General features: G+C 38.3%; 3 protein-coding genes and 1 long non-coding RNA gene across 5 annotated transcripts; 1 reads left to right on the top strand and 3 right to left on the bottom strand.

Annotated features, from left to right (window-relative positions):
- Positions 1-1,670: 1,670 nt before the first annotated feature.
- On the bottom strand, positions 1,671-12,432 carry LOC116613954 (cyclic GMP-AMP synthase-like). Of its 2 annotated transcripts, none has more exons than XM_048725390.1 (4): positions 12,283-12,432; positions 6,645-7,456; positions 5,877-6,056; positions 1,671-2,681 (listed from the first exon to the last, which is right to left on the bottom strand). In XM_048725390.1, exons 1-4 carry the CDS (start codon positions 12,283-12,285, stop codon positions 2,630-2,632), a joined length of 1,047 nt encoding a protein of 348 aa, XP_048581347.1. In that variant the 5' UTR covers positions 12,286-12,432; the 3' UTR covers positions 1,671-2,629. The 2 variants fall into 2 exon arrangements, with proteins under 2 accessions (XP_048581347.1, XP_048581346.1); XM_048725389.1 differs by having other exon boundaries at positions 6,645-7,471; positions 12,283-12,339.
- On the bottom strand, positions 3,602-5,870 carry LOC125561302. The gene is made up of 2 exons (XR_007307335.1): positions 5,143-5,870; positions 3,602-4,282 (listed from the first exon to the last, which is right to left on the bottom strand). It is a non-coding gene; the product is annotated as an uncharacterized LOC125561302 (long non-coding RNA).
- LOC5499227 (U-scoloptoxin(01)-Tl1a) lies at positions 8,947-25,833 on the top strand. Its single transcript, XM_048725391.1, has 6 exons — positions 8,947-9,402; positions 23,334-23,407; positions 24,242-24,418; positions 24,762-24,841; positions 24,979-25,026; positions 25,528-25,833. The coding sequence occupies exons 2-6, from the start codon at positions 23,353-23,355 to the stop codon at positions 25,573-25,575; spliced, it is 408 nt and encodes a 135-aa protein (XP_048581348.1). The 5' UTR covers positions 8,947-9,402; positions 23,334-23,352; the 3' UTR covers positions 25,576-25,833.
- LOC116607138 lies at positions 13,832-17,966 on the bottom strand. Its single transcript, XM_048725722.1, has 9 exons — positions 17,748-17,966; positions 17,536-17,589; positions 16,673-16,967; positions 16,270-16,510; positions 15,838-16,030; positions 15,358-15,692; positions 14,734-15,037; positions 14,488-14,576; positions 13,832-13,877 (listed from the first exon to the last, which is right to left on the bottom strand). Exons 1-9 carry the CDS (start codon positions 17,964-17,966, stop codon positions 13,832-13,834), a joined length of 1,776 nt encoding a protein of 591 aa, XP_048581679.1.
- Positions 25,834-26,279: the final 446 nt, after the last annotated feature.

Raw genomic sequence — 26,279 nt, 5'->3', positions numbered from 1 at the left:
AGTATGTGCAGTGGATAAGGGGCGTAGTTCAGTTTGCTTAGTGTCAGTTTGGTGTGCAGTGGATTTTAAGGGGGTTTAGCTCAGTTTGCTTAGCACCAGTTTTGTGTGTGGTGGATAAGGGGCTTAGTTCAGTTTGCTTAGTGTCATTTTGATGTGCGGTGGATAAGGGGCTTAGCTCAGTTTGCTTAGCACCAGTTTGATGTGCGGTGGATAAGGGGCTTGGTGGCTCAGTTTGCTTAGCGTCATTTTGGTGTGCGGGGAGTAATGGGCTATGTTCAGTTTAAGAAGCATTGGCTGCTTGTGCAGTGCTGAGGAGCTTAGATCAGTTTTGTTGGAGCCGGTCATATAAACAGCGGATAGGCGGGCTTAATTCAGTTTGTTTATTATTTGTCTGAAGAACAGTAGACAAGGGGCTTAGCTCTGTTGAATTAGCGTTGGTAATTTGTACAGTGGATAAGGAGCCCTAGCTAAGTCTTGTGTATATTGGATAAGGGGCAAACATTCTAGTTTAGTTTGATTAGCATGCGATGTATAAGTAACTTAGTTCAATTTGATGTACGGTGGATAAGGGCCTTAGCTCAGTTGAGTTAGTTTAGCTCTCGTGTACTGTGGATAACAGACTGAGCTTTGTTTGATTAGAATCAGTTTGGTGTGTGGTGGATAAGTTGCTTAGTTCAGTTTGATTATTATTGGCTTGTTTTCAAGTAAATAAGTCGCTTTGTACAGTTTAATTATAATTTGTTTGTCGTACAGTGGATAAGTGGCACAGCTCAGTCTGAATTTAATTGGTCAGGTGTCGAAGGGATATGGGTCTTTTCTTTGAGTAGTTTTAGTCTAATATACAAGGGGCTTAAATCAGTTTGATTATTATTGGATAAGGGGCTCAGCTCTGTTGAATAAGGGTTTCATGTACAATGGATAAGGGGCATAGCTAAGTTTGATTAGCATCAGTCTTCTGTACTGTGAAGGAGGGGCTTTGCTTTGTTTCATTAGCGTGTCTAAATGTGTCTAAATGCACTAGATAAGGTGCTTACTTCAGTTTGATGATCATTGGTCTGATGTACAGTAGATAGGGGCCTCAGCTCAGTTTGATTATCATTTATGTGGTGTAGAGTGGATATGGGGCGGATATTTTGGTTGGTGTTAGTCAAATAAACGGTTTATAAGGGGCTTAGCTCAGTTTGATTAGCATTGGCCTCATGTGCAGTGCTGAAGGGCTTTCCTCATTTTGATTAATGTTGTCTAATATAAAGTTGATAAGGGGCTTAGCTCAGAATTGATTAGCATGGATGTAATGTACAGAGGATAAGGAGATTAGCTTAAAATAATGTATTCAATAACGATTTTGGAATTGTTACAATAACCCTGTCAAGCAAATGATACAGTGAATGTTGGAAAATTCGCGAACACTAAAAAAAATGGCGGTCAGGTCTTGGACCCCAAGGTTTTTTTTTGACCCCCAAATACTACTAATTTACCAAAATAACTACAAAAATCCCGCTGAAGGTTTAAATCGCGGATTTAAACCTTGGAACCCAAGACCCGCGAATTTTCCAATATTTACTGTAATTTCTTGTCGTTGTCAAAAGAAGATGAAAATGAGAAGATAATACGCTGAGGTATATTTTACGGGTTTGTGGAAACCTCTCTATTGATCAATGTAAGAAAAGTGTGATAGAATTGATTTATTTGTTGCAATTCTAATAAACGAACAAAACAACTATATAGTGTCATTTAATTCCCTACTTGCATTTGATTAAAATATAACAAGTTTTTTCACCGACGTTGCTACGACATGTTTTTTCACCGACATTAGGAAGACCACTGAAAAAAGTGTGTGTGGGGCTAAAAAAAAAAAGAAGAGTGTAAACTAGAAAAAACAACTTTTTTGTAATTGTTATTCCTTGATAATATGTGAGATAGCCTCAAAACCTAAGATTCCTAGAGTATGGCTGGAAAAAGCAATAAAAAGTGAAAAGCTAACGGAAGGTGGTTTAGAAGGACCAAAATCATGCACACTTACAAATCATGCCCAGGGTGGTTTACGAGGACCACTTTAAAAAGCCTCTAGGATATCATTGCACGACGTTTTACGGTGTTCTAGACAAAAAGCGTTACGAGGACCGGAGGTCGGTCCTCGTAAATACGGTGGTCCTCTGAACGTTGGTGTTTATCCAAATACCGGTCCTCCTAAACACGGTTCGGCGCACGCGTGTGCGTGTGTGCGTGTGTGTGTGTGTGTGTGACGATCGACAAAGAGAAAACAATATTTGGGATATAGATAGGATTCCTCTAAAAAAATGAAATAACAAGTTTGTTGTGGACCCTCGATATCAAGTGAGAGCAGATATTACGGCTACCGTTGAGTCAAAAGTAAGGTGTAGTGTTACATCACCACGCATTCATCCTTCGGCTGCGTTTGTTGTTGTGAAGACGACGGGGACGTAGTCGTTGCTTTTGAGCTTGTTTTCTCGTCTTGTTCTCTCAAATATCTATTTGCTACAAAAGCAGTACCAGCAACAGCAGCCCCTGCAATCACGGCACCCCCAATTATTGCAACTGGAGTCAACAGTCCCTGGGAATCATGGGTGTGATCCGGCTCCTCTGGGTTAACCTCTTGCATCGATTCTCATTTCAATATATCACGCCTCAGCTGAGAACTGTTGATTATCCTCTGCAACCTGCCAAAAACAATGAATATAATCAGAGTGTTTTGCACTATAGTTTTTTACCATAAAGAGATGAGAAACTTAATATATAGATCTAGGCACTGCCCAAAGGCGGAGTCAGCATTTAATAACTGTTTGTGTTGACGGAAAGGGGTAGTTTTAGGGGGATCTAGATGTCTTTAGAATGTTTTTTAATTTTTTTTAAATATGTCATTTTTTTAACTGCCATGTAATTATGAATTGTATTGGCCCCTCCAAATGGATCAAGCAAGCACTCATTTAATAATATTAAATATGCAGTATGAAAGTAAAACAAATACTAAACCTTGGTGTGAAAAAGGCTGTGAAAGTTCAGGTGTTTTAGTTGACGAGAATGTTTTTCAAGAGTCTAATGGTCAATTCTTATTTCCCTTCATAGAAGCTCCACTATCTATTTTTTTTTATCAAAACAGCATTCTAACAAGCTTTGAGCTTGTGAAGAATATATCAAGGATGTAACAGCATTCCAAAGATTTAGATTACATACTGTAGTTTTCATGTACTGCAACTGATTATTCAGAAGAATGTGTTGAAATTAAACTCCAGAAATATACCTCCTGACATGCATTACATATTAGTGCACCCACCCTTTGGCCCCCTTTTTTTTTAGAAATCCTGGATCCACCATACAGGCTACTCAAAAATGAATGCAATGGAGGCAATTCCTTAATAACTGAAAGTGCTTAATTCCAATTTCTAATTTCAAACCAAACCATGTTCATTGACCTATGTTGGGGGTAGAGAGGAATAAATATACAAATAAACAAAAAGTCAAAGGGGAGCGGAAAAAGGGAGAAATGTGACTCTATTTGAAAAACATGCGACTCTATTCTAAAAAAATATAACTTGACTGAGCACTTTCCTAGTATTTTTCCCTTTCCCTATTACCTTTAGGTTTGATATATAACTGTTTTGTTTAAAAAATTACTTTTTGAAAAAGCACAAGTTTGTCGTTATCTTTCAAAGCTACAATCTGACTAGCTTTGCCCTTGCAAAGAAAAAAAATAATGTATGAAACAGCATTCCAAAGATAGAATGAAATCAAAAAGCCCAAACTGTCACGATCTCGTACCAGAACAATGAATACAATACACCAAAAACTGGAAATCGACTCTGGATCCACACATGCTAATATAAAATGCAATGGAGGAGAACAAATTGAGTTGGGAAGCAAATTCTAAAAAAAATATCTACGTTCAAACATAACCTATTTTAATTTATTTAGGGTGCAGAGGGGAAACAGCAAATATTATCAATTGCATACAAAAATAGTCAACAGAGAGAAAAAAAGGAAGAAATGGGACTATATCTATGATGAAAACATTAACAGTAATGCAACAACACTCTCCTAACATTTTCCCTTTTCCTCTTTATCTTTCGGTCGATAGAAAAAGTTTTCTTTACAGATTTATCATTGAGAGCAAGTATCTTGCTCTAAAAACATATTACACTTATACAGTTGTATAAAAGTAAGAAATCCCCGACTATATTATCCTTAAGACATTTGCCTATTCTCATGCCTTCCAGTGTTTAGAATCAATCATGGCCCTCAGGTAGTCCTTGGTTGATTTTACCTAAATAAAAGTGAAAACAATTAAGTTTTTTTTTTCCAAACAATATTTTCATCATGCCATTGATAACCTTTACTAATTTTCCACAACTATTTGAATAAAAATAAATAAACACATTAGAAAGTATGCAAGATGCAGACAATATAAAAGCAAAAAAATATAGGCAATATGGGTTGCATTTTGTTTTTGTTTTTATTTTCGGTGAGAAAACTCTCTGATAACTGTAAGTTAATGTAGTTATTATAATGTTGAAAAAGTTGCTGTATCTTCGAAAAGACTAAATACACAGAATATAAAGACAAGAAAGGTGTTCTTTAGCAATATATAACAGGATGATATTTGTCAGCCTTTATTAAATATCTCAACGCAGTCAATAAAGTATAGAGAGAACGAAGAATATCAAAGGATGTGTTATGCTCAAATTGTTTGAAAAGACCACGAAATTCTCAAAGCAAACTCTATGTATAAATCCTACAAGCTAAGTGACATTGATACAGTAACTTTTAGACTACTACGTATGTCTGTCGTTTAATTCTTACTTATCGTGAGGAATATACGCCTGAATTTATAGAACTTCACTAACGTATTTAACATTTTCATGGCGATTTTCAGTGGAATGAAAACCATTCAAGTGCAAGTTAAAATTATAAGCCAATCGGAATTTAAGTAGATGGTATTTTAGCCAATCAAAACAAGGACTTGGTTTGGCATTTTGACGTCAAACTAAAGCTGGTACGGTGTTTTAGTTTGAGCGATTGGTTTTGGAAAAAAAAAAAACACCAACAAACGAGCATTATAAAAGCACAACAATAAAAGAAAAATAACTTTCATATTCTCAATACAAATCGTCGTCTAAAACTCACCTTGGCAATGTTTTTTTTTCTTGTCGCTTTCTGTTTGTCTACTGTGGTTGTGTTCGCTTTTGTTGTTAACTGTGAAGTTGTCGACTTTCTGCTAGCAAGGAACTCGTCGACAGTGAATGATTTTTATAGCCGAAAACAGACATTAATTCAAAGGCCCTTTCTTCTCAGGACTCCTTACATAGATATAGACGTGAATGAATATAGAATGGTAGTGTAGAGTCTCTCTTAGTCCTCTTTTTAGCTGCTGCCACGGGCGGGATTCATGAACACTCGGGTAGATTTTACTATCGGCTCGTACTTCAGACAAAACGGTTCTTTAAAGTCCATTTGAACCCGGTTTTTCAAAGCCCATTTGAACCCGCATATTTTCTCATTAAATACTATTTTCAAGCTGCCTTTTTTCCCGTGAACATACGAACTTTGAACTAAAAACACATAAAAGCATAAGACCGAGAGGGGCCTGAGAACTGCGCGGCTGGATTACTGGCTGGATGATTTGTGACACAACAGGGTAACCGCGCGATGACCACAAAAGTCGCATAGATTACCATATTTCTATACCTATGGAGGTCCGCGCGCGGCCGCGCTGGCTCCGCTAATACAAAAAACACTCATTTTTCCCAAAATATATGGGTGCCTATTTAAACAAGCATGTAAACAACCAGAAATTGAATTATTTTGTATGTCCATAATAATGGGGTATTTCACATTGTCCTTTTTCATGCTGTTTTTACCTGTATTTCATTTCCAATTTTGTATTTTCCATTACATCTAGCAATGTCATCTCTGGTATAAAGAAGCTTGGAATGTTTCTGTCGAGCTCGACCACTAGAAACGTCAAGAAGCCAAGAAATCGTTGACCAATCATGTTATTACTCCAATCCACAGAAAGATGTCTAGATCCATCAAGATGTCTAGAATTAAAATGGGTATTTTCAATGAGACATCATTCTAGTATAAAGTTTAACTTGTGGGCCTATATAAGATGCTGAACACCACGAGAGATCACCTTGCAGGTCTGATCCCAAGATAAGTTGAGGGGGGTGGGGTGCGCAGACTTTTAGGTATCATGTGGAAAAAGGATATTATTTGATGATATTTTAATTACATAAAAAAGGAGGCACATACCCTGTACACCCCTGTGCATACGCCTGCCATAGGAATTGGCCATAATTGGAGCATAACATCGAAAGGTGCGGTCACCTAGAGCAGTCGCCGAAAGCTTTTAACTACATTACAGCGTTTGATTGTGTATAATTCCGAAACTGCAACTGCAAAGAGCTGGTCACTAGAGTGATCGTAAGGATTTGTGAGGAAGTGCAGATAGTAATGTAGTTTAGGCGAATCTATTGACAGCCATGCATACAAAAAATGCATTTCCTGTATTTTCATTTTTTTTTTCTTTCTTTTGATTATGAAAATCCTATAATGTCTTTAAAAGGCTTTAATAGTATTACTCTATGCATAAAGAAACAGCCATTGTGTTAATCAGTATACTGTACCTCAGAAAGGCGTTCTTGAGATGATAGCTGGTCAGGTTTCCTCTCAGCTGTGAGTTGTCTGTAGAAACAATTGTTTTCACGATCTTTAGCACCTCTTTTTTACAGCCATTCCCTTGACCATCTAGGCAATTGAATTTCTCTTTCTCTTCCAAAGAAAAAGACTGCCGAAAGAGGGTGGAAATATCGAAATCACGAGAAAATATCGAGTGAGCTGGTTCACTGTACTTCTTGGTCACATAGAATTCTCCAGACACCTCAAACGCCATGACCAAGTCAATGGACATCAGCTTCTTGCCATATCTGTAGACATCAAGCTGCACAGCTGGTCCGTGTTTCACTGACCGCAGTGATATTCCCTCATTGATCTCGAACTGATTGATTGCTCTGTCGACGAGGGACTCCAGATGTTGATATACTCTGTCCACTTTAAGGTAGTCGTCATAATCAACAAACCTGTCATAGCCATACTCCCCAGGTCTGAGCATCTTCAAGCGTGCAAAGCCATGTGGGATTTGACGATTCTGGGCCCTTTTCTCCACCTTAACCCCTCCTCGTATTTTTAAAGGAATTATGACATCAACTTCATCTGCGGCCTGGGTTTTCAGTCCATCGTACATACTTCCCGTGTACAAAAGATCTCCACGAAGAGGAATTTTGCAGTTTTCCATAATAAACCTCCAGACATGGCCATTTGTGATGTATTCATTCAAGATGCGTCTGGCTTCAGATCTATCACTTGCACTTACAGCAACCTTGTCATTCAGGTATCTTAGCAACTGCTTGTTTAGTTCACGCTCTTCTGATGGGTCCATCTGTGAAAATATAAGCTAACATAAGAGTGAAAACATATACCTACTAGTAAACGGTCTACCACTGCTCCTATTCTTTTCTCCCAAGAAACTGTCCTATGACGCCTGGCAAAACATTTTATCTTCCCCAAAAAGCTAAAATCGAAAATCGAACATAAATCGATTAGTGGGGTAACGGGATATGTTACAGAGGTGAGAGAGGGCTGACTGGATACCTTCGTCGTGGGGATGTTGGTATAAATGGAAGTAACATCTATCGTGACAAGGAAGGAGTAACGGGATATGGTAGAGAGGGCTGACTGGATACCTTCATCGTGGGGGATGTTGGTATAAATGGAAGTAACATCTATCGTGACAAGAGAGGGCTGCCTGGATACCTTCGTCGTGGGGATGTTAGTATAAATGGAAGTAACATCTATCGTGACAAGGAAGGAGTAACGGGATATGGCAGAGAGGGCTGACTGGATACCTTCATCGTGGGGGATGTTGGTATAAATGGAAGTAACATCTATCGTGACAAGGAAGGAGTAACGGGATATGGTAGAGAGGGCTGACTGGATACCTTCATCGTGGGGGGATGTTGGTATAAATGGAAGTAACATCTATCGTGACAAGAGAGGGCTGCCTGGATACGTTCATCGTGAGGGATGTTGGTATAAATGGAAGTAACATCTATCGTGACAAGGAAGGAGTAACGGGATATGGCAGAGAGGGCTGACTGGATACCTTCATCGTGGGGGGATGTTGGTATAAATGGAAGTAACATCTATCGCGACAAGGAAGGAGTAACGGGATATGGTAGAGAGGGCTGACTGGATACCTTCGTCGTGGCGATGTTGGTATAAATGGAAGTAACATCTATCGTGACAAGGAAGGAGTAACGGGATATGGTAGAGAGGGCTGACTGGATACCTTCATCGTGGGGGATGTTGGTATAAATGGAAGTAACATCTATCGTGACAAGGAAACAGCGGTGGGGTAGGTGAGTGGATAGAGGCATGATGGTCTTAAGAAACATAAGAGGAGATTGTGGGACGAAGGGTTGTAAGTATTGGTCTACAAAGATGGATAATTGCTCAGTGGGAGATTGTCGGCCAGATTCAATAGGTTTACCAGGGATGTGGGATGTGTGGATTTTTGGTAGCATAAAGAAGAAGGGAGTGCTTGGGGGGAGGTGGAATTCGTATGTGTCTTGTTCAATAATGTTGTCTTCAAGTAGTTGGGAGAGATAGTCAGCTATAGTCTTTATGATAGTCAGTATAGGGTCTGCAGTAGTTTAGTAGCATTTGTCAGAGAGTTGCCGGTGTCGTTTCTTTATATAGTCATTAGGATCCCAGAGCACTACAGCACCACCTTTGTCAACAGTTTTGATAGCGGAGCCAGCGCCGCTGCAGGTATAGAAATCGGTAAAACTAAGCGACTCAGTTTTTGTGGTCATGACGTCATGTCACTACTAACGTGACCAGCACATGCAACCAGGCCCGCTAGTTAATTGATCGCTCTAAACCAACGACAGACTTGTTCCAACAAGAACCGGGGGCCTATTTTGACTTTTGACACAAAACGATCAACAAGTTTTTGAAGAATTGACAAGAAAAGTGTTTCATAGAGAAAATGCAACTGGTTAGCCAGTCAAATGGCCATTTGAAAAAGAGAATTTTAAGGATATATCTGTCTAAGAAATTGCTTTGTACTTACAAGCTTTGAATATCGGCTCAAGTGTTCGTAAAACCGTTTTCACCTTGTGCGGTGGTTGATATTAGATGAAGGAAAAGGCTAAAATACGGCAGCATTTATCGAGGAATTGTCGAGCCTCTGCACTACTATTCCCGTTAAGATGTTACGGAGTAAAATCAAAGAAGAAAAGCTTTATTTATGATAGCTAAAATACGGAATTGATCGCCAAAACAACAAGCGAACATAAACCAAGCCAACAACGGGACAGTAAGGTGAGTTCGGACGAAAATTTCAATTCACAATAGTGTGAATAGAATATAAATCAAAACTTAATTTCCGCCCTTTTTTCTTTTTTATGTAATGCTTTCTGTTTGCAAATATTTCTGAAAATAACCCTCAAACAAAGCAATTTTCGTCCCTTTACAACTTCTGCTCTAATTTTTGCTGCATTGCATTCAATCATCTTCCTTCCACTGTCAAATTCATAAATTCTGATTGGATGCTATTTTGGCGCTCATATCATAGCTTCCCAGTTATATAGTAAATAATTTTTTCCTCAAATAAATAATACATCTACAAATCAATGCTTATCTAGCTAAGGTAAGAAAGACCTTGACCACTCGTTTATACACAGTTGTGTTAGTTAAACTATGTATTATTTAGCCTTTTCAATTGAAATTTTTTTGTTATTTGCTGGCAAATGTGCAAGGAAAGACATAAACTCATCCTTGCAGTTGCAAAGTCTTTTCCTCTCGCCTGTCTTTGTTATTTTATTATCCTAAATTCTATTTCAAGATAAAAAAAAAACGTCAGAATGTCTCTCTTTCTTTCCCATATAGAAGTCAATATTGATTTGTTGTGTTTTCTTTTGCTAAGGATACTAGAATCTAACCATCTTTGTTTTCCTCTATGTATCTTTTCATGTGTTGAGAAAATAAGAAAAGGTATGGCATTGCTTTCAAATGACTAGTGATTATTTTTTCTCTTATTCAGTTGAACTATTAGGGAGGCGGGAGGGTTGAAAGGGTGGCGGCGTGTGCGGGATTGGTTGAGGAAATGGTACCGGAGAGACATGCGATGTGTGGAACTGTGAATGCATCAAGGATCCTAGTACAGGGGGTGAGGTTGGGCGTGGCGGCAAATTTAAAACCATGGGAGAGGACATGGGTAATATTACTGGTGAGGGTGTGGCAGGTAAGGTTAACAACTGCACAGCAATGGGTGAATTATTGAAGGAGCTTTAGTAGAAGCTGTTGGTTAGAAGCCGGTATTTGTAACATGGCAGCTGGGTTGGGTAGAGAAAAAAGTGGGAGGGTTGGTAGTGGGAAGGTGTAAAGAAGTGGTGAGGAGTTAGTAAGGTAAACTATTCGTAATGGTGTAGAATGACAAGCATTTAAGACAAATAAAAGAGGTATGGGATATTTCATAGAGCTCTTTGAAATGTAAAGCCTTACATATGTTCTAGTACAGGGCTTACCATCTGGAGGTAAGACCAGGTACTAGTCAAATGCAAAGGGGAGAAATAAAACTGGGAGCCAAGGGGAGCAGAAAGATGGAGATGCCTAGTAGGGAAAAGGTTGTTTCTGTTGGTTAGAAGCGGGTATTTGTACCATGGCACCCGGGTTGGGTAGAGAAAAAGAAGGGGGGGAGTCAGTTAGGTAAACTGCTTAATGGCGTAGAATAACAACAATTAAAGTTTCTCATAAGAGGGTTAGACCAGGTACTAGTCAAATGTAAAAGGGAGTTTTTGGTGATTTGGATTTTTTCTCTTTTGTTATTGTAGAGCTGAAGCCAAACATCATTTGTGTGTTTTTAAGCAATAATAAGCTTTTGATGTATGTTTTTCTAAGGATTTTATGAGGAGAAATAAAACAGACTTAACTTTTGTTGTACATTTCACCAAAATCGAAGTGCAAGTGCTTTTGTGAGGGCTATTATTTGTTGCTATCACAAAGTTGAATAATTCAAGATTTTTAATTTATAAGCCTTTTCACCCCAAAAGTCAAACAAACCCAGAATAGTAAAGTAGACAATTTTGGAATTAATTTCGTTTAAGTAAAAGACAGCATTTAGAAGAGAGTGGTGATTCATTAGAAAATTATTTTCTCATCTAGGCAAAGCCAAACAAGAAATTCCCATGAATCCATCTTTAGCTTGCAAACATCCATGTAACTAATTACCCTTATTTTTGAAAAAAGCTATACTAGAAAAAGTCCAACCTCAAAGGTTTTGTTTGGCTTAGTTGACAGGTACGAGTACAGGTATACTATATACTTAGTTGTACACATTCATCTGTAAAAAGCGACAAATAAACTGTGTTGAATTAAAAAAAGTAGCTGAGTAGAGGAGACTAAAAGACTAATAAGGAACAGTTCCCTATAGCGTAATTTGACCTTTTGTAGCAGATAGAGTCTCATGTTCACAGCTCCGCTTAGCAGCGAGCACGTTAAAGCATCAAAATTTACCCGACGAAAATGCTGTTGGACTTGTTCTGAATAAACTGTTATGCCTAAACACTGTTTCAACTCGAATTAAAAGGTATCATGTATGTACCCCCCCGGATTTGAATAAGGAACTAAGCGAATAAGGAAACAGACGAAAAAGGAACTGCGAATAAGGAACTAACTTCACTCTGGTGACTAAAAGGTAGGGGATTTGTATTCGGTTTATATTTCACTTTTACTAGTGTAATGCACTAGTCATTTGAAACCACCCCAACCCTATGGTCCCAAGGAAGAATGGGGTTCGTGTTGTTGTCTAAAATGCCACGTAACATAGTCGAGTGATGCCCATATATGGGCATCGTAGACAAAATTTGACCCCAGCACGCGAAAACGTACTTATCGCTTTTAATGAAAATCACTATAATCTTTAGAAATAAAAAATGAAATCCATAATATCACTGTAATCTTTAGTTGATCATTTAACCGAAACAATAAAATGCAAGAGCTTTAGTATGGGCTGGTTGAAAATTCGATCCATAGTATGCACGACTTCACTTTGACTTTGCAAAGGCTTTGCATTTCATTGAATGATTGAATCTACTAGACATTGAATCAGACATGTTTCCGTTCGTATTGAAAAGGTTTGACTTGAAAATCATGTACTGATACTGAAATATAAGTACGGAAAGATTACATAGCCATACTTACCATATTATTCGATGCGTTTCAACATTTACGGCAAACAGAACAATGAATCGATTGATTCTAAGAATTTACGCCACAGGAAGCTGGTAATACCACAGGTAGCCCAGGCTCACGGCGAGTGTAGAAGGTCTTTTACACAGACCGCGGCAGAACGACTGCGCATGCGCGAGACAAGAGTCATTCAAAATGGCGGACGAAACACGAGTTTCCCAAAACTTTTACAATAAACACAAACGTTTGGCTCAAAATGGACTTAACGGGAGCAAAAAATTACACATACACCAAGAAAATGTACTCGTGTTAAGGTTCCAGGAAGATTTTTTTCTGGATCGAGGGTAAAATCCTCAAGTTTGACGGCGTTTGTGGGATTTGCTGTCACGCGAAACTCGAAAGTTCTACTGCTGCCGTGAAAACGAGACAAACATCAAATGTGAGCGAGATTAGTTTCTTTATATTCCTGAGGAATTCTTCCAAGTCAGCCTTGGGACTCATTCCGATCATCGCTCCAAAGTTATGGCCGTGTGCATAGTGTAGATGGCTATCTAGAACATAGATCTTTGAATCGTGTCCGACGAGAGATATTGTCATTCCATTAGTTATGACTATTGCTGCTAAGTTCTGTTCGCGATCAAACCTTTGCAGATAAAATGCAAGTGAACTTTGAGGAACCTGTGGATTAGCTGGGGTAATTGACAGATCGAGGGCGTCTTCAAGAGAAACAGTCCCAATGACTGAATCTAGGATGTGGTTTTGCCTCAACAACACTAAAGAATGGAGACCCGCAACCATTTGTCACAGTGTCATATATGCTGTTGCCACGAACAATTGCAGATAACATCATTGAAAGCCAATGAGGGTTTATGGGAGGACTACGGCTGAGCTGTATACTGGTTCGGTTTGCAGAATTGATATATGAATGGGCCAAAGTTAGTGAGATAAAAGTACATGCATTAGATCCATTTCTTCCAAGTAGAGTTGACTGAAATATGTAAGGAGGAAAGAACCAAAATGTAGATGAACCAACTGGATGAGTGGTAACTTGGATGTCAATTGCCTGTGAAGGTGCAGCCTGGTGATTAGGAACATTGTGTCGCAGTTGTGGCTGTGCAACAACAAATGAATTTAACTCGCTGTCAATGTGGGATTCCCATTGTGCAGAGTCATAGTATTCAGGGTCACAATTTCTTTTGACATTAATGCTGTCATTCTCATCATTACTACCAGGTTCTTGATTGCTTTGTGGGGTTCTAGTAGATTTTGCTGTTGGTTTCAACAAGCTTTCATTAAATGCTGAACAGATTTCTGCAATTTTTTTCAGCAAGGTGTGGGGAACAGATTGGACACTGGTCTCCAGCTTCTTCTAAACAAAAATTGTGAAATGTGTGAAAGCAGTTAAGGCAATTGACATTGGTTGTTGATAATTGCGTGCAGTTTTTGTAGTCACAGATTAATTTAGGATCAGGTATTGTGGAAGGGTCTTCTTTTACAAATAAGTAGCCAAGGGGCATTGCTTTTGAAGTAATGGTGGTGTCAAAGGTAGGAAGAAAAAATGTCATGTCTCCTTTAGGCTGCCCTCTTGCATTTGTTTCTTGTGGAACCTTAAATGTAAAAAAATAGACACAATTGTTAGTCATGAAAAAGAAAATAAGTTGAGGCTATGATCAAGTGCTCGACTAATCATTATTATTACTTTCCTGCATAAAAAAAAACATTGTTCAGGCACTGCACTGCACCAAGGTAATAAAAATGGACTCATAGATGGATGGATGTCTACTATACCTGCTTTGCTTTTCCCAGATTTTGACCAACTTGCTTGATGATTTTCAGTAATGCACCAGCAGCTGTACCAGTCACCAAACTTAGGTCTTTTTCAGAATAACCTCTACTGTATGGTGTTGTTAGATAGTTATGAAAGAGCTGTTCTGTCTTTGATGCAGCAAATGACAGGGCTTTGTCCCTATTTGACTAGCACTGTCATAACTTGAAATGAAGCTGCGTAGCACACTATGCCAGATTTCAACTTTCTTTTCTGTTATTAGAGCCATCCATTTCTTTTTAAGTTCATGGTACTGGGAAAAATGTTGTTTGTGAAAAGAAAAGTCACTAAGCATCGATAGTGTTGATCTGTCATAATGATGCCTTTTCCAGATTATAAACAGTAGAAATAACTTTAACATCATTGTTATATATGATTCCATGTCTCCAGACCTGAATGTAACAGGATAGTGGAAGAATGATATGGGAACCACCTCATCTAAAAGAAACAGAATGGAAGCATACTCTATGTCCTTGCAGAGCTAGAATTTTAGGAGAACATTATCACGTAATTTGCCCCACGCCAGAAAAACAGCAGTTATTACCAGGCTGACGCGAAAAGGCTTTGGCTTGTTGAGTAAGTCAGATCCAAATGTCTCTTTGTACACTTTTTTTAAATAAGAAGTCATAAATTGTTACAACATCTTCTTGTAGATTCAGGAAAACATGAAATGGGCCCTGCTCTGGGATGACTGATAGGAAACTGGCATCTGCATTGACTTCTTGAGCAATGAGTTTCTTTTGATAAAACCAAGTTGGCCAGTCCCAGGGTGCTGGTACTACAATTTTTTTCAAGTAATGTTCCAGTTGTGGACAGCACAGGAATATGTGATCAATGGCTGATTTATAGTCCTCCATAATTTTCAAAGATTGCTCGAACTCATCTATTAAATTAGTAGACTCAAGGGTACAGAGCTCATCGTGCGAAAACCCAGAATAGACCCTACAAAAAAAGAAAAAAAATGATAATTTGGCAAATTTAATGTTCCATATTTGTTTTTTTTTATATTTTACTCTACTCCTTTTTTTGTAATAGCAGTCACTAAACAAAAGTAAAATTGATATTAATCATTATGTATATGGCTTTCACTGTAAGAGGTACTTATTTATTCGGTGGGAGGTCCATATAGGGGAATAAAGTATTGTGCCTGGAAAAATATTTAGGAAGTGTCAATATTAAAACATTTTTTAAGAAGAGAAAGCAGTATTTTTCTTGTATGGATTGCTGACCTGTAAATAACTACATTAAAATCCATAGAATACCTCAATTCCTTTAGTTGTTGTTGGATGTATTTTGGTGAAATGCATTGGTGATTTGTTTCCAAGTACATTCTTGATAACACTGGTCTTTGAAACAACTCTTTTATATAGTCTAGAACAATTCCTTCTCTGCAAATTTTATTTTTATTCCCTATCGTCACAATCACTTGGCTGTGTTTTGTATCTCTTGTAGGAATAGGAACAGCAGGAATTGAAGGATGGATGTCCAGTAGGCCACTAGCCATGTGCGTAGCTAATGATAGCTTCAGATTTGTTGGTAGTCTAACAGTCAAAATATTATGGAAGTCATCCAACAGTTGTACAATTAGGAATCCTTTCTGAAAATTTTAAAGAAATTTAAGCATCAGTTATCCCACTGGCTTGTTTAAATTGAAGTGGTTCTTGCTTATTCTCAAGTATTGTTCTTATTATTCTCTTATTCACTATTTACTAAAATAAAAATTTGTACCACACTAATCTCACCTCTGTTGCCAGGATAACCTTTCTCGTCAGTATGTCTGGATATTTTGTTATTAGTGCTTTCTTGTGAGAATCAATATTTCTAGGACTTGTACTGAAACCAAGTATCCTTCCTGGATTGATTGCTGTCCTAGAGGCACCATGATGTTGTAGGAAAAGCCCTTCATCCTTTTGTAGGGTGGAAGCTTTCTGAGACCTGGTAAAATGAATTTGTGTCATTTAAAAAAGAACAAAACACTAGTGTGCTGGTAGTGTGCAGCTTGTATACATTGAATTATAGTATAAAGCATGCTATTGAACATACCTAGGCCCAATTATGAAATTGGAGCAGATAGAAAGGGGGAGCTTATTACAAAATTTAGCCTCTAGAGGGTTTTTAGAAAGGAAAGTAATTGGAGGTTAGGGAGGTGGGTCTTAATGGAGCATTTAAGGTACCTGAAATATGCCAGTGTGTGAAGGAGAACAACAGTTCTTTGCTCCTGTACAGCTTGATGTTCATCTGAGAGTCTGGAGTCCTCCCTTGTTATTGAACTTAAAAGCATTTCAAACAGACCTGGAGAGTGTTTTTGTGTGAACGCTTTCATTGCTGCTGGCTCATATAATGGAGCTTCACTACTGAGGGCATGATGGTATAGAGCCATCTGAAATTGTTGCACTAGTTGGCCCAGTGAATTACCTGTTGATAGCAATGACAATAAATTATTGAATAAATTATTCGCAGTTTTAGTTGGGCTTGATCCATCACTGGGGTTAAACACTGATCAGCCACATCGGTGCTGATCGATAAAGCTATTATAAATATTAGAGCATGCAGATATATTTTATCATACAGCTGTACCTTCATCCAATTCATCAAGTTCTTTGATTGTTGTCTTTATTTGGTCCCATACTTGACTATCCATTAACACGTTGCCATTTGGGGCAATTTTGATGGTACCTAGGGGAGTTTGCAGCTCTTTCCATGTTTCCAGGAGATGAATATCACATATGTCTGCTAGAGCTTCAAGTCTTGAAAAAAGCCTTCCAAATTGTTGCTTTGTTTGATCCAGTTGGGATATGGTAGGTGCTGACATAGATATATCTTGCATACTTTCGTGGAGGTGTAGAATAGGGGATCCCGTAAACTGGAATATCTGAAATTTACAAAACAGTCAAAATGGAAAACAAAATAAGAATAAACAAACTATCTAAAATAAATAACAATAATTAGCAAAATGTATCATCTTTTGGGGTGCAGGTTTTCTGTTGTGGGTGGGTCAAATGGGGAGGGGTCATACCTGTTTTCTAAATTATTGTTAAGGGGGAGTCAAAGGTTTTCTATTAGATATTAGGGGAGGGTCCAAAGATATTTCTGAAAAATTGCCTTAAATATTCCAGCCCACCCTAGCTCCTCAATAATAAAATGTTTCTTGTCTTATTCTATTCCACATATTCTAAATTGAGGAATTCCTTTCATTCTCTCATAGAAAATTAATAATTTTATATGAATTGGCTTGGTGGAAAAAAACTTGTCAAAAAGCTTATTTGTCAGAATTTTTACAAATTGTAAAAAAAATTATTTCTTTTTCAACAAATGCAAAAATATTGTTTGCACTACTACTTCTCAATAATTGATAAAGTATTTTTTTCCCACAAAAACAAAGGCGAACTGAATTTTATAGATAATTTGTGTGTTTCTTCAGAATGTAAAAATAAACAAACCTTTTGTAGTTGTTGTTCTGTGCCGATGGCGGATGTACTACTATTTGCTTTTTCCTAATAAAAAGAACGAAAGAATGTTCAAGCCTTTTCTATGTACTCGTTTTTATATTTTGTTAAACAGATTGGAAATACAGGAAGAAATACATAGCAATTTACAGCGAAGAGGCACTGCAGAGGAGTGGTTGTTTTCCCGAATAAAAATATACACTTACCTCGACTGGTTTTCTACTTGTTTGAGGACGGCTTTCAAATTTCTTATAGGCGAGCAACTTGCACCGGTAACACCACCGAGTACCAGGCTGGTATCCTGCCACTGTTAGCCCAATCTCGTCAAATACCGGATAAAAACGACTTGGAATAGGTTGCTTGTTCGAGGGCTGTTGTTTATCGTGCATGGGACATGAGCAGCGCAAGTTGCTTTTTCGTATCATATCCCAATGTCAAAGGCAAACATGCGAACCTACCGGCAACTTAGAGACACGACTAAACTCCTCGGAAAGCTGGTAAAGTCGACCAATGCATCCTTTCCCGTTTCTAGTTTTGCAACTCATCATACAGTGTTGTGCATCGTCGTTTGCATGAACGAAACCCAGCGAGGCTACAACCAAAACAACTATCATGGCGACCACGAAGGTCTGCCGATACGACATCCGATGCTTATCCATTATTTTCGATTTTGGTGCAGGCCGTGAAGTAGGTGGTGCAAAATTTCAGGGATAGAAAATTTCAATATATTGGTATTGTATACTTTTCAGGCTTATTTTTTTGTGTTCTTCTTATTTTTTTTAAATTTCGCGGCCGGAAGCTGGTTTGTTTTGTTTTGCTAAACAATTTTAATAGGGGCGGGCGCCCGGCAATTTCCCGCCGGAAATAAGAGGCTGCGGCGTGCGCACTACATTCTGCAGTGGTGTCTTTACAGAGTTTGTTGCAAATCTTATTTTAAAAGATATCGTGAATCCAAGAGCCGCGAGCCACCGCGAATCACTAGCCAGTCACAAGTCATCCACGAGTCCACCAAAAAAAAAAAAATATATATATATATATATATTTTTTTTTAACTCACGAGATCCAAGTGATTTGGACTTGTTATCGTTTGGGGTGACACACTAAAGTCAGGTGATATGACGTAATTGATGACATCAACAAAACTAGAAAAATTAATATCTCAAGAAGGGAATTTCAGGCTACACTCTTTTTTTTATAAGAAACTTTTTTATAAGAACGTCCAGCCTGAGTTTTCACCAAATTTTAAGAATATGCTAAGAACATGCCAAGGCTCAGACTATCAAACTTGGTCAAGTTGTCTAGGGGGCAACGCTATATTCACGTGTATTACGTCATCGTAATACATCGTAAACGAAAGAACTAGGGATGAACACTTATGATGAACTTTTTTATTAATAAACGTCAATTCACAGCTGAACTATCATGTCGAGCGCAAACAGAGTCCCAGGTGTGCACTACATCTTCCCCAGCCCTTTGCGCTTGCTACGCAGGCTACCTTTTGTTCTCATTTGCTCACTCGCGCACGTGCATATTAAAATCTTTCGTACGTATCGCCGCTTTTAGGTTGTTTTTGTTCTCGTTTGCTTAATAAAGCACACTTTCGCGCTTAGAGAAAAGAAAAGTCAACTGAACTAAGTTGAAATGTGCGCGATCTAAAAATAGTTCATGTGTTTATTTTAGAGAAAAAAAAATAATATTAAGAAGTTGATATTCTTAAACTTTCATCGGCGTAGGGTTTATACATTTGTTTATAGAGTTTGCTTTGAGAATTCGTGGTCTAAATCAAACAATTTGAGCATAACAACATCCTTTGATATTCTTCGTTCTCTCTATACTTTATTGACTGCGTTGAGATATTTAATAAAGGCTGACAAATATCATCCTGTCATTTAAGACCTTTCTTGTCTTTATATTCTTTGTATTTAGTCTTGTCGAAGATACAGCAACTTTTTCAACATTATCAAAACTACAAATAACTTATATATACTACATATACTTATTATATATTAACTTTACAGTTACAAGAGAATTTTCTCATCGAAAATAAAAATACAAAATGCAACCCCTATTATCTATTCTTTTTGCTTCGCTTATATTGTCTGCATCTTGCATAGCTATCTATTGTGTTTATTTATTTAAATGTTGTTTTGAAAGAAAAAAAATACTTATAATTGTTTTCACTTTTATTTAGGTAAAACCTGTTGGATTATTTGCAGCGCCTTTGATGGAGGAAAACTATCGTGGATTACACAAAGACACATATAGACACGTCATCTTGGTTAGCTCCAGAATCGCGAAGAACATCAGGGATCTTTTATTTGTATAATCATACACAGGGATCCCATCCCATGAGATCAAACTCTAATAAAACCAACCAAGGACTACCCGAGGGCCATGATTGATGCTAAAGGCTGGGAGGCATGAGAATAGGCAAATGTCTTAAAGATAATAAAGTAGGGGATTTCTTACTTAGATACAGCAGTAAATGTGAAATAGGCCTTTTTAAAGCACTTGCCCTCAATGATAAATCTGAAAACACTTTTTCTATCAACCTAAAGATAATGAGGAAAGGGGAAATGTTAGGAGGGTGCTCAACCAAGTTGTTGCATTACTGATGAGTTTTTTTTATCGAAGCTATAGTCCAATTTCTTTTCTCTCTCTCTCTCTCTCTCTCTCTCTCTCTCTCTCTCTCTCTCTCTCTCTCTCTCTCTCTCTCTCTCTCTCTCTCTCTCTCTTGTGACTATTGATATTATTTGCTGTTTCCTTTCTGCATCCTAAATAAATTAAAATAGGTAATAGGTTTGAAACTAGACATTTTCAATCAATTTGTTCTCCTCCTTGCATTTAATTTTGGAGTAGCATTAGCATATGTGGATCCATGGTTTCTATAAAAAACAGCAGGCCACCATCCTACCGGGTGGGTGCATCAATGTCTAATGCATGACTAGAGGTATATTTGTAGATTTTAATTTCCTTGGTGATGGAGTATCACCAGTAATAAGTGATATATTAATCTTCCATATGTCACCTGAAGTGTATCTAGCTATATCATTCTATCTTTGGAATGCTGTTGCACCATCATTTGTTTCCTCGCAAGGGCAAAGCTGGTCAGAATGTAGCTTTGATACAAGTGTACATTAATGAAACTTCTATCAAGGGAAGGGTTTTTTATTAGAGCAAGGTCCGGGGGGGGGGGGGGGGACTCTCCAGAAAGATAGACGGGGGTGCTCGGTCTATCTTTCACGGTATAAAATTCTTACCAACTTCTATCTCTTAGGGTGTGTTTTAGGATTTTTCCGATTCTGCTATCTTTTAGGGTGTCTCAGGCTAAGTGGTGGCCCAATCACTTGAAATGTATTTTACAATAAACCACAAGTCAACTGATCAGTTAATACTTACGACTATATTGTCAGTAACATAACAATATAGGATCCGTCAGAAAATTAAAACCAGCGTTGTTTTTTTAATGCTATCTCTCAGGGTAAAAAATTCCTCTGACCACACCCAAGGTGCTATCTCTTAAGGGTAAGAATTGTTGTTGACCATGCCCTTAGTGATATCCCTTAGGGTTAAAATTGATTATGCTATCGAGCACCCCCGTCTCTCAAACTCCCGTTTCTCAAAGTCCCCCCCCCCCTCACCCCCCCCCCCCCCCCTGGGAGCAAGGTACTTAATTTTATAAAGACAACATCAAACTTGTGCTTTTTCAATAATAAATCTGTAAAGAAAACAGTTTTATATCAAACCTGTAGGTAAAGAGAAAAGGGAAAATGTTAGGAATGTGCTCATCATAAGCTATTATTGCGTTATTGTTATATATATTTTTAGAGTCACATTTTGTCAAATAGAGTCATTCATTTCTCCCTTTTTCTTCTACTCATTGACTTTTTGTTATACTTATTTCTCTCTAACCCTAACATAGGTCAATGAACATGGTTTGGTTTGAAATTAGAAATTTGAATGAAGCACTTTCAGTAATAATTTAGGATTTGCCTCCATTGCATTCATTTTTGAGTAGCCAGAATGGGTGGATCCAGGGTTTCTAAAACCAACAGGTCAATGGGTGGGTGCACCAATATGTAATGCATGACAGGAGGTATATTTCTGGTGTTTCGTTTCAACACGTTCTTCTGAATAATCTGTTGTGGTACATGAAAACTACAGTAGCGGGTCTATGGGGGGAGGGGGGGGATTAGTGGTTTAAACCTCCCCTTGGGCTTTCTTTTTTTATTGTTTTCAGTGTATCTTTTCATTCCAAAATCGTTACGAAGGTAAAATAATGACACAAATTTTTGGGCGAAATCCCCCCCCCCCCTTGGCAAAAGCTAGATCCGCCCCTGAACTACAGATGGCATCTAAATCTTTGGAATGCTGTTAAATCCATGATATATTCTTCACAAGGTCAAAGCTTGTTAGAATGGTGTTTTGATGAATATATACATAGTGGAACTTCTAAAAAGGGAAATAAGAATTGACCATCAGACTCTTGAAAAAACATTCTCGTCAACTAAGACACCTTGAACTTTGACAGCCTTTTTCACACCAAGTTTTTATTTAATATTATTGAATGAGTGCTTGCTTGATCCATTTGGAGGGGCCAATACAATTCATAATTACATGGCAGTAAAATTTGACATATTTTTAATCTCATTAAAAAAACTACTAAAGATACTAGAGACACCAAGATCCCCTCTAGAACTACCCCTATCAGTCACACAAAAAGGTGTTAATTGCTGGCTCCGCTTTTAGGCAGTGCCTAAATCTATATATTTATTATAAACAAAAAACATAGAATCAGTGGGGATCGATCCCGAGTCATAGCTGCCGACAACTAAAGACCAAACCAGTGAACTACAGTGCGCATGCGTATTCAATTGCCAAGTGACTTTTGCATCGTATCGTTCGAAAGGCTTTTTGCTAGCATGTCAAGTTTTCAGCCTATTCTTTCCGGACACAAAACTAAAATGCCCACTATAATTAGTCATGTTACTGTCATACAATGTGCGCTATGTATATTAACATTCTAGAAAGGCGCTAAATGAATAAGCAGGGGTAATGTGTGAAAGTAACATTTTATCTTTCACATCAAGAAGCTTCCATTTTCTTGACCTTTTTCGATCTTCAGAAAAGAAATATAACTGCAGGTCTTTGACTTCTTTTCAATGCGATATTTGGGTAGGAAAAGGGAGCATATCGTCGGGAAACTCGTAAAAAACAAAGATTTTCCCGCGTTATTTTCGTACTTAAGCCACATCCCCCCGTATCTCCTCACCAAAGGCCTTCTTATGGCCGTCTCCCTATTATACTAGTGATCCTTACTATTTTAGGGGACACGCCTATTGATAAGACAGCGAAAAAGAAGCTACATTTTCTGCGATTGCAGTAGAGCTGTTTAGCTAATCGGGGTATAGGTAAGGTAAAAACATCTTTCTTTAGTTTTAAGAGAAAGTTTTCAGTTTCTAGTTATGGTAAACAGAATTTGTCCTTGACGAGCTTTGCCATAGTAAATAATGTCGCTTTTTGAAATCGCAGTGTTACGATTACGATGAAACTTTATCCTTAGAAATGTTTTGTATTGCGTATGAGTACAGTAATGAGAAATATTAGCTTGGTACAACCCAATTCCCATCTAATTTCTTTACAGTTTTTAGCTATAAATCTTAAATAGATAGATAAATAAATTGCACTTTATCGACAAACAGGAAAAACATGACTTGAATCGTTTGAGACTACACGAGTCGCAACTAGTAGATAGGCGTGCGACTCCGAAACTTCTTTCCTTTTCTTTCCAGGACATATCCGATTGCCTATATGAAGAATCTTGTCTTGCTTATCGCGTGCTTTAGCGTGGGGCTAGCGAATGATGGTAGGTACTTTATACGAACTGATATTAAAGCAGCTGTAATCTTACCTATACGGCCCCGATAAAGACAGAATTACACTCGTTCGGCTTGTCTTACTTACTTTTTTCCTTTTCCAAATATGGGAAAAGGCAACAAGAAAGAGAGTGCTACTAATATCTAACTATCTGGCGCTAAAGCAATTCTGTAATTCTGATGTTTAGCACGTATTCGTATTGATAGACTAGGCTAGTATGAGGCAAGCTTATGTGCATTTCTTTATTATGATATTTGCACTTTTTAGGTGCAGCTAAGTGCTACTAATCTATCACTTGACGCTATGACGATGTTTTGCACTTTACTCTTTCCTGATACCTCGACCCGAAGGACCCAGGCCAGTAAATGAGACAAGCCAAAACGCACGCCTCTCTTGTTACTGTGAAACTTTGTACTAGCTTTAGTTGATAATCTAGTTGTCTTGGTGAAGTGCTTTTGATTATCAGTACAATTTTCCTCGGCCAGAGACGATCGTACGAGAAATCCCACTTCCGTTTCCGGTTTCGCGCAAGGTGCATGTGAGGCGCATTTGCATTGAATACGGCTCATGGATAATACGGCGTTTGAACTTAGCCTTAAATTCTAATTCAACAATAACGCAAAGCTCATAATTAGCATTCTAACTTTTAAATACACCCTCCCCCTTTGTCACTGAGCCAAACCTCCCCTTTAGCGAAAAGCTAGATCCGCCACTGGAGCTCTCTGTATTAATAGCAGTTTTTCTTTCTTTCCTTTCCAGCGTTTACTCGGCCACCTCAACCACAGGACCCTTGATTTTCTTTTTTTTTTTTTTTTTTCTGTAGATGACTTCTGCAAAGAAAAAGACGCCGGCCATTACACGGACCCAGCTGATTGTGCCAAGTTCTACCAGTGCGATGGCTTTCACAGGACCTTCCACAGGATGTGCTCAGACGTACCCAAATGGAGTGTAATGAAAAGCACCTGTGACCATGCTAAGAATGTAGACTGCAGACTCAAATGTATGTGGCGAACTATCTTGTTACGTTAAAGGTTTGGAGGAGAATACATCGATACAGGCGCCAGCCGTCTTGGAGTTGATATTTACTGTTTCTCCGAACGCCAGTTAGCATAATCCGGGTCTTCCAAGACGTAAGCAACGAAAAAACAGGCTTCTTTGATAAAAATCAGTCTATCGATCGGTCGATCAATCTTCTAGCTATTGCCAATTTTCCAGATTTTGCGGGCCCCTCCTCCCTGTCACTTCTAAACTCCTAAGTTCCTTGTTGTTTACAAGATAAGACTAAAGAAAGCGAGTTAAGAATAATGTGGAATTGTCTAAACTTTAATTTTTCCACTACCTAGCTCACCCCGAATGTTGTGGTGCCTCTCAGAGAACCACGATCCTACAAAAGCTTGAATTCTTCTGCTACACATGTGCTGCAGTAAGTATCGGTTCTAGTAGGTGTTTAGTTCTAGAGAGCTACAAAGTGATTTCTATTGTTGACCCTATCTATTTTTCTTGCCAAATATATTTTAAGGTAATTGGAACTATGACCTTGTTATCATCTCGTCCATGCAGGAAAACCAGATGATGCTAGCGCAGGGATTACAGCCTGCGCAACAACAGGTTTGAAAATAATCGGATTGGAGATTGGGGAGGATCTAACTTTTCGCTGAAGGGGGGATGTTTGGCTCTGAGTCAGTGACTAAGGGGGAGGGGTATTTTTTTTTTGTTATATATGGCTTCCTGGCAGGGGGGAGGGGGGTTTAAACCCCCTAAAACCTCCCCCTAGATCCGCTACTGGGAGTGGAGAAGCAACTCTTTTTCCCAGGGCCTCATCCTTCTAGCTTCTGAGAGACCCTGGGAACGAGGTTGCAGAGCAGGGAAGACATTGAGGTGAGGCTAAGAGAAATAAATAGAGAGAGCTAGGGTGGACGATGATATTTGAGATGAATGGTAGGGGAAGGAAAGGTGGGTTATTTGAATATATTCACAATAGAAAGATATAGAAATATTTAAAAAAAATGAGTAGAGGATATCATAGAAAGATAGATAAATCGCGGTGTTAGTATCAAAAGGAAACAGAACAGGATAACTAAAGGACTAAGTGTGTACATTTTGTTGTAGGTGTGGATTGGCTACCGTCGGCTTAGGCATGAAACACCATTCTACTGAGTCCAAGACTACTTTTACACGCTGGTACATAGGAGAGCCGAACTACGTTTTTGAACATTTCGTCCACATGTACGGGGATTCTTCACGCCCTAAACGGCCCGCGGGAACCTAGAACAGTTACCGCTGTTACCGACTGGGATGTGGGATACGGTGCGAGATGTAAAGACAGCAGTTATGACTCAGTACACTTAGTGAAGCTGAAATAATAAAAAAAAATAATGATGTTGATTATAAATAGTAATAAATGATCACTTTCAATGTGGTTGTGTATGTTACTATCTATAGTTGCCTTTGCCATACTTGTTTTCTATTCCAACAACCGGTTTGTATGCATCTTGCGAAACGTAGATATTGATTTGTGTGCGAGACGTGAGACGATATACAAGTTCATTAAATGTCTTCTATTTAGCAATGTCGTTATTTGTGCTACACTTGGTTAGGGTATTGATGAGTGGGACAATCAATGTTAATGTTAGTATTTGGTGAGTGGTACAATGTTAGTGTGCCTAGTACTTAGCGTATTGGTGAGTGGTACAATGTTAGTGTACCTAGTACTTAGGGTATTGGTGTGTGGTACAATGTTAGTGTGCCGAGTACTTAGGGTATTGGTGAGTGGTACAATGTTAGTGTGCCTAGTACTTAGGGTATTGGTGAGTGGTACAATGTCAGTGTGCGTAGTACTTTGGGTATTGGTGAGTGGTACA

The sequence above is a fragment of the Nematostella vectensis genome, chromosome 3 (assembly GCF_932526225.1).
Source record: "Nematostella vectensis chromosome 3, jaNemVect1.1, whole genome shotgun sequence".
In the NCBI taxonomy this organism is placed as follows: domain Eukaryota; kingdom Metazoa; phylum Cnidaria; class Anthozoa; order Actiniaria; family Edwardsiidae; genus Nematostella; species Nematostella vectensis.
Note: the sequence above shows the minus strand (reverse complement) of the source record. Positions and strands in the feature narration are given on the sequence as shown.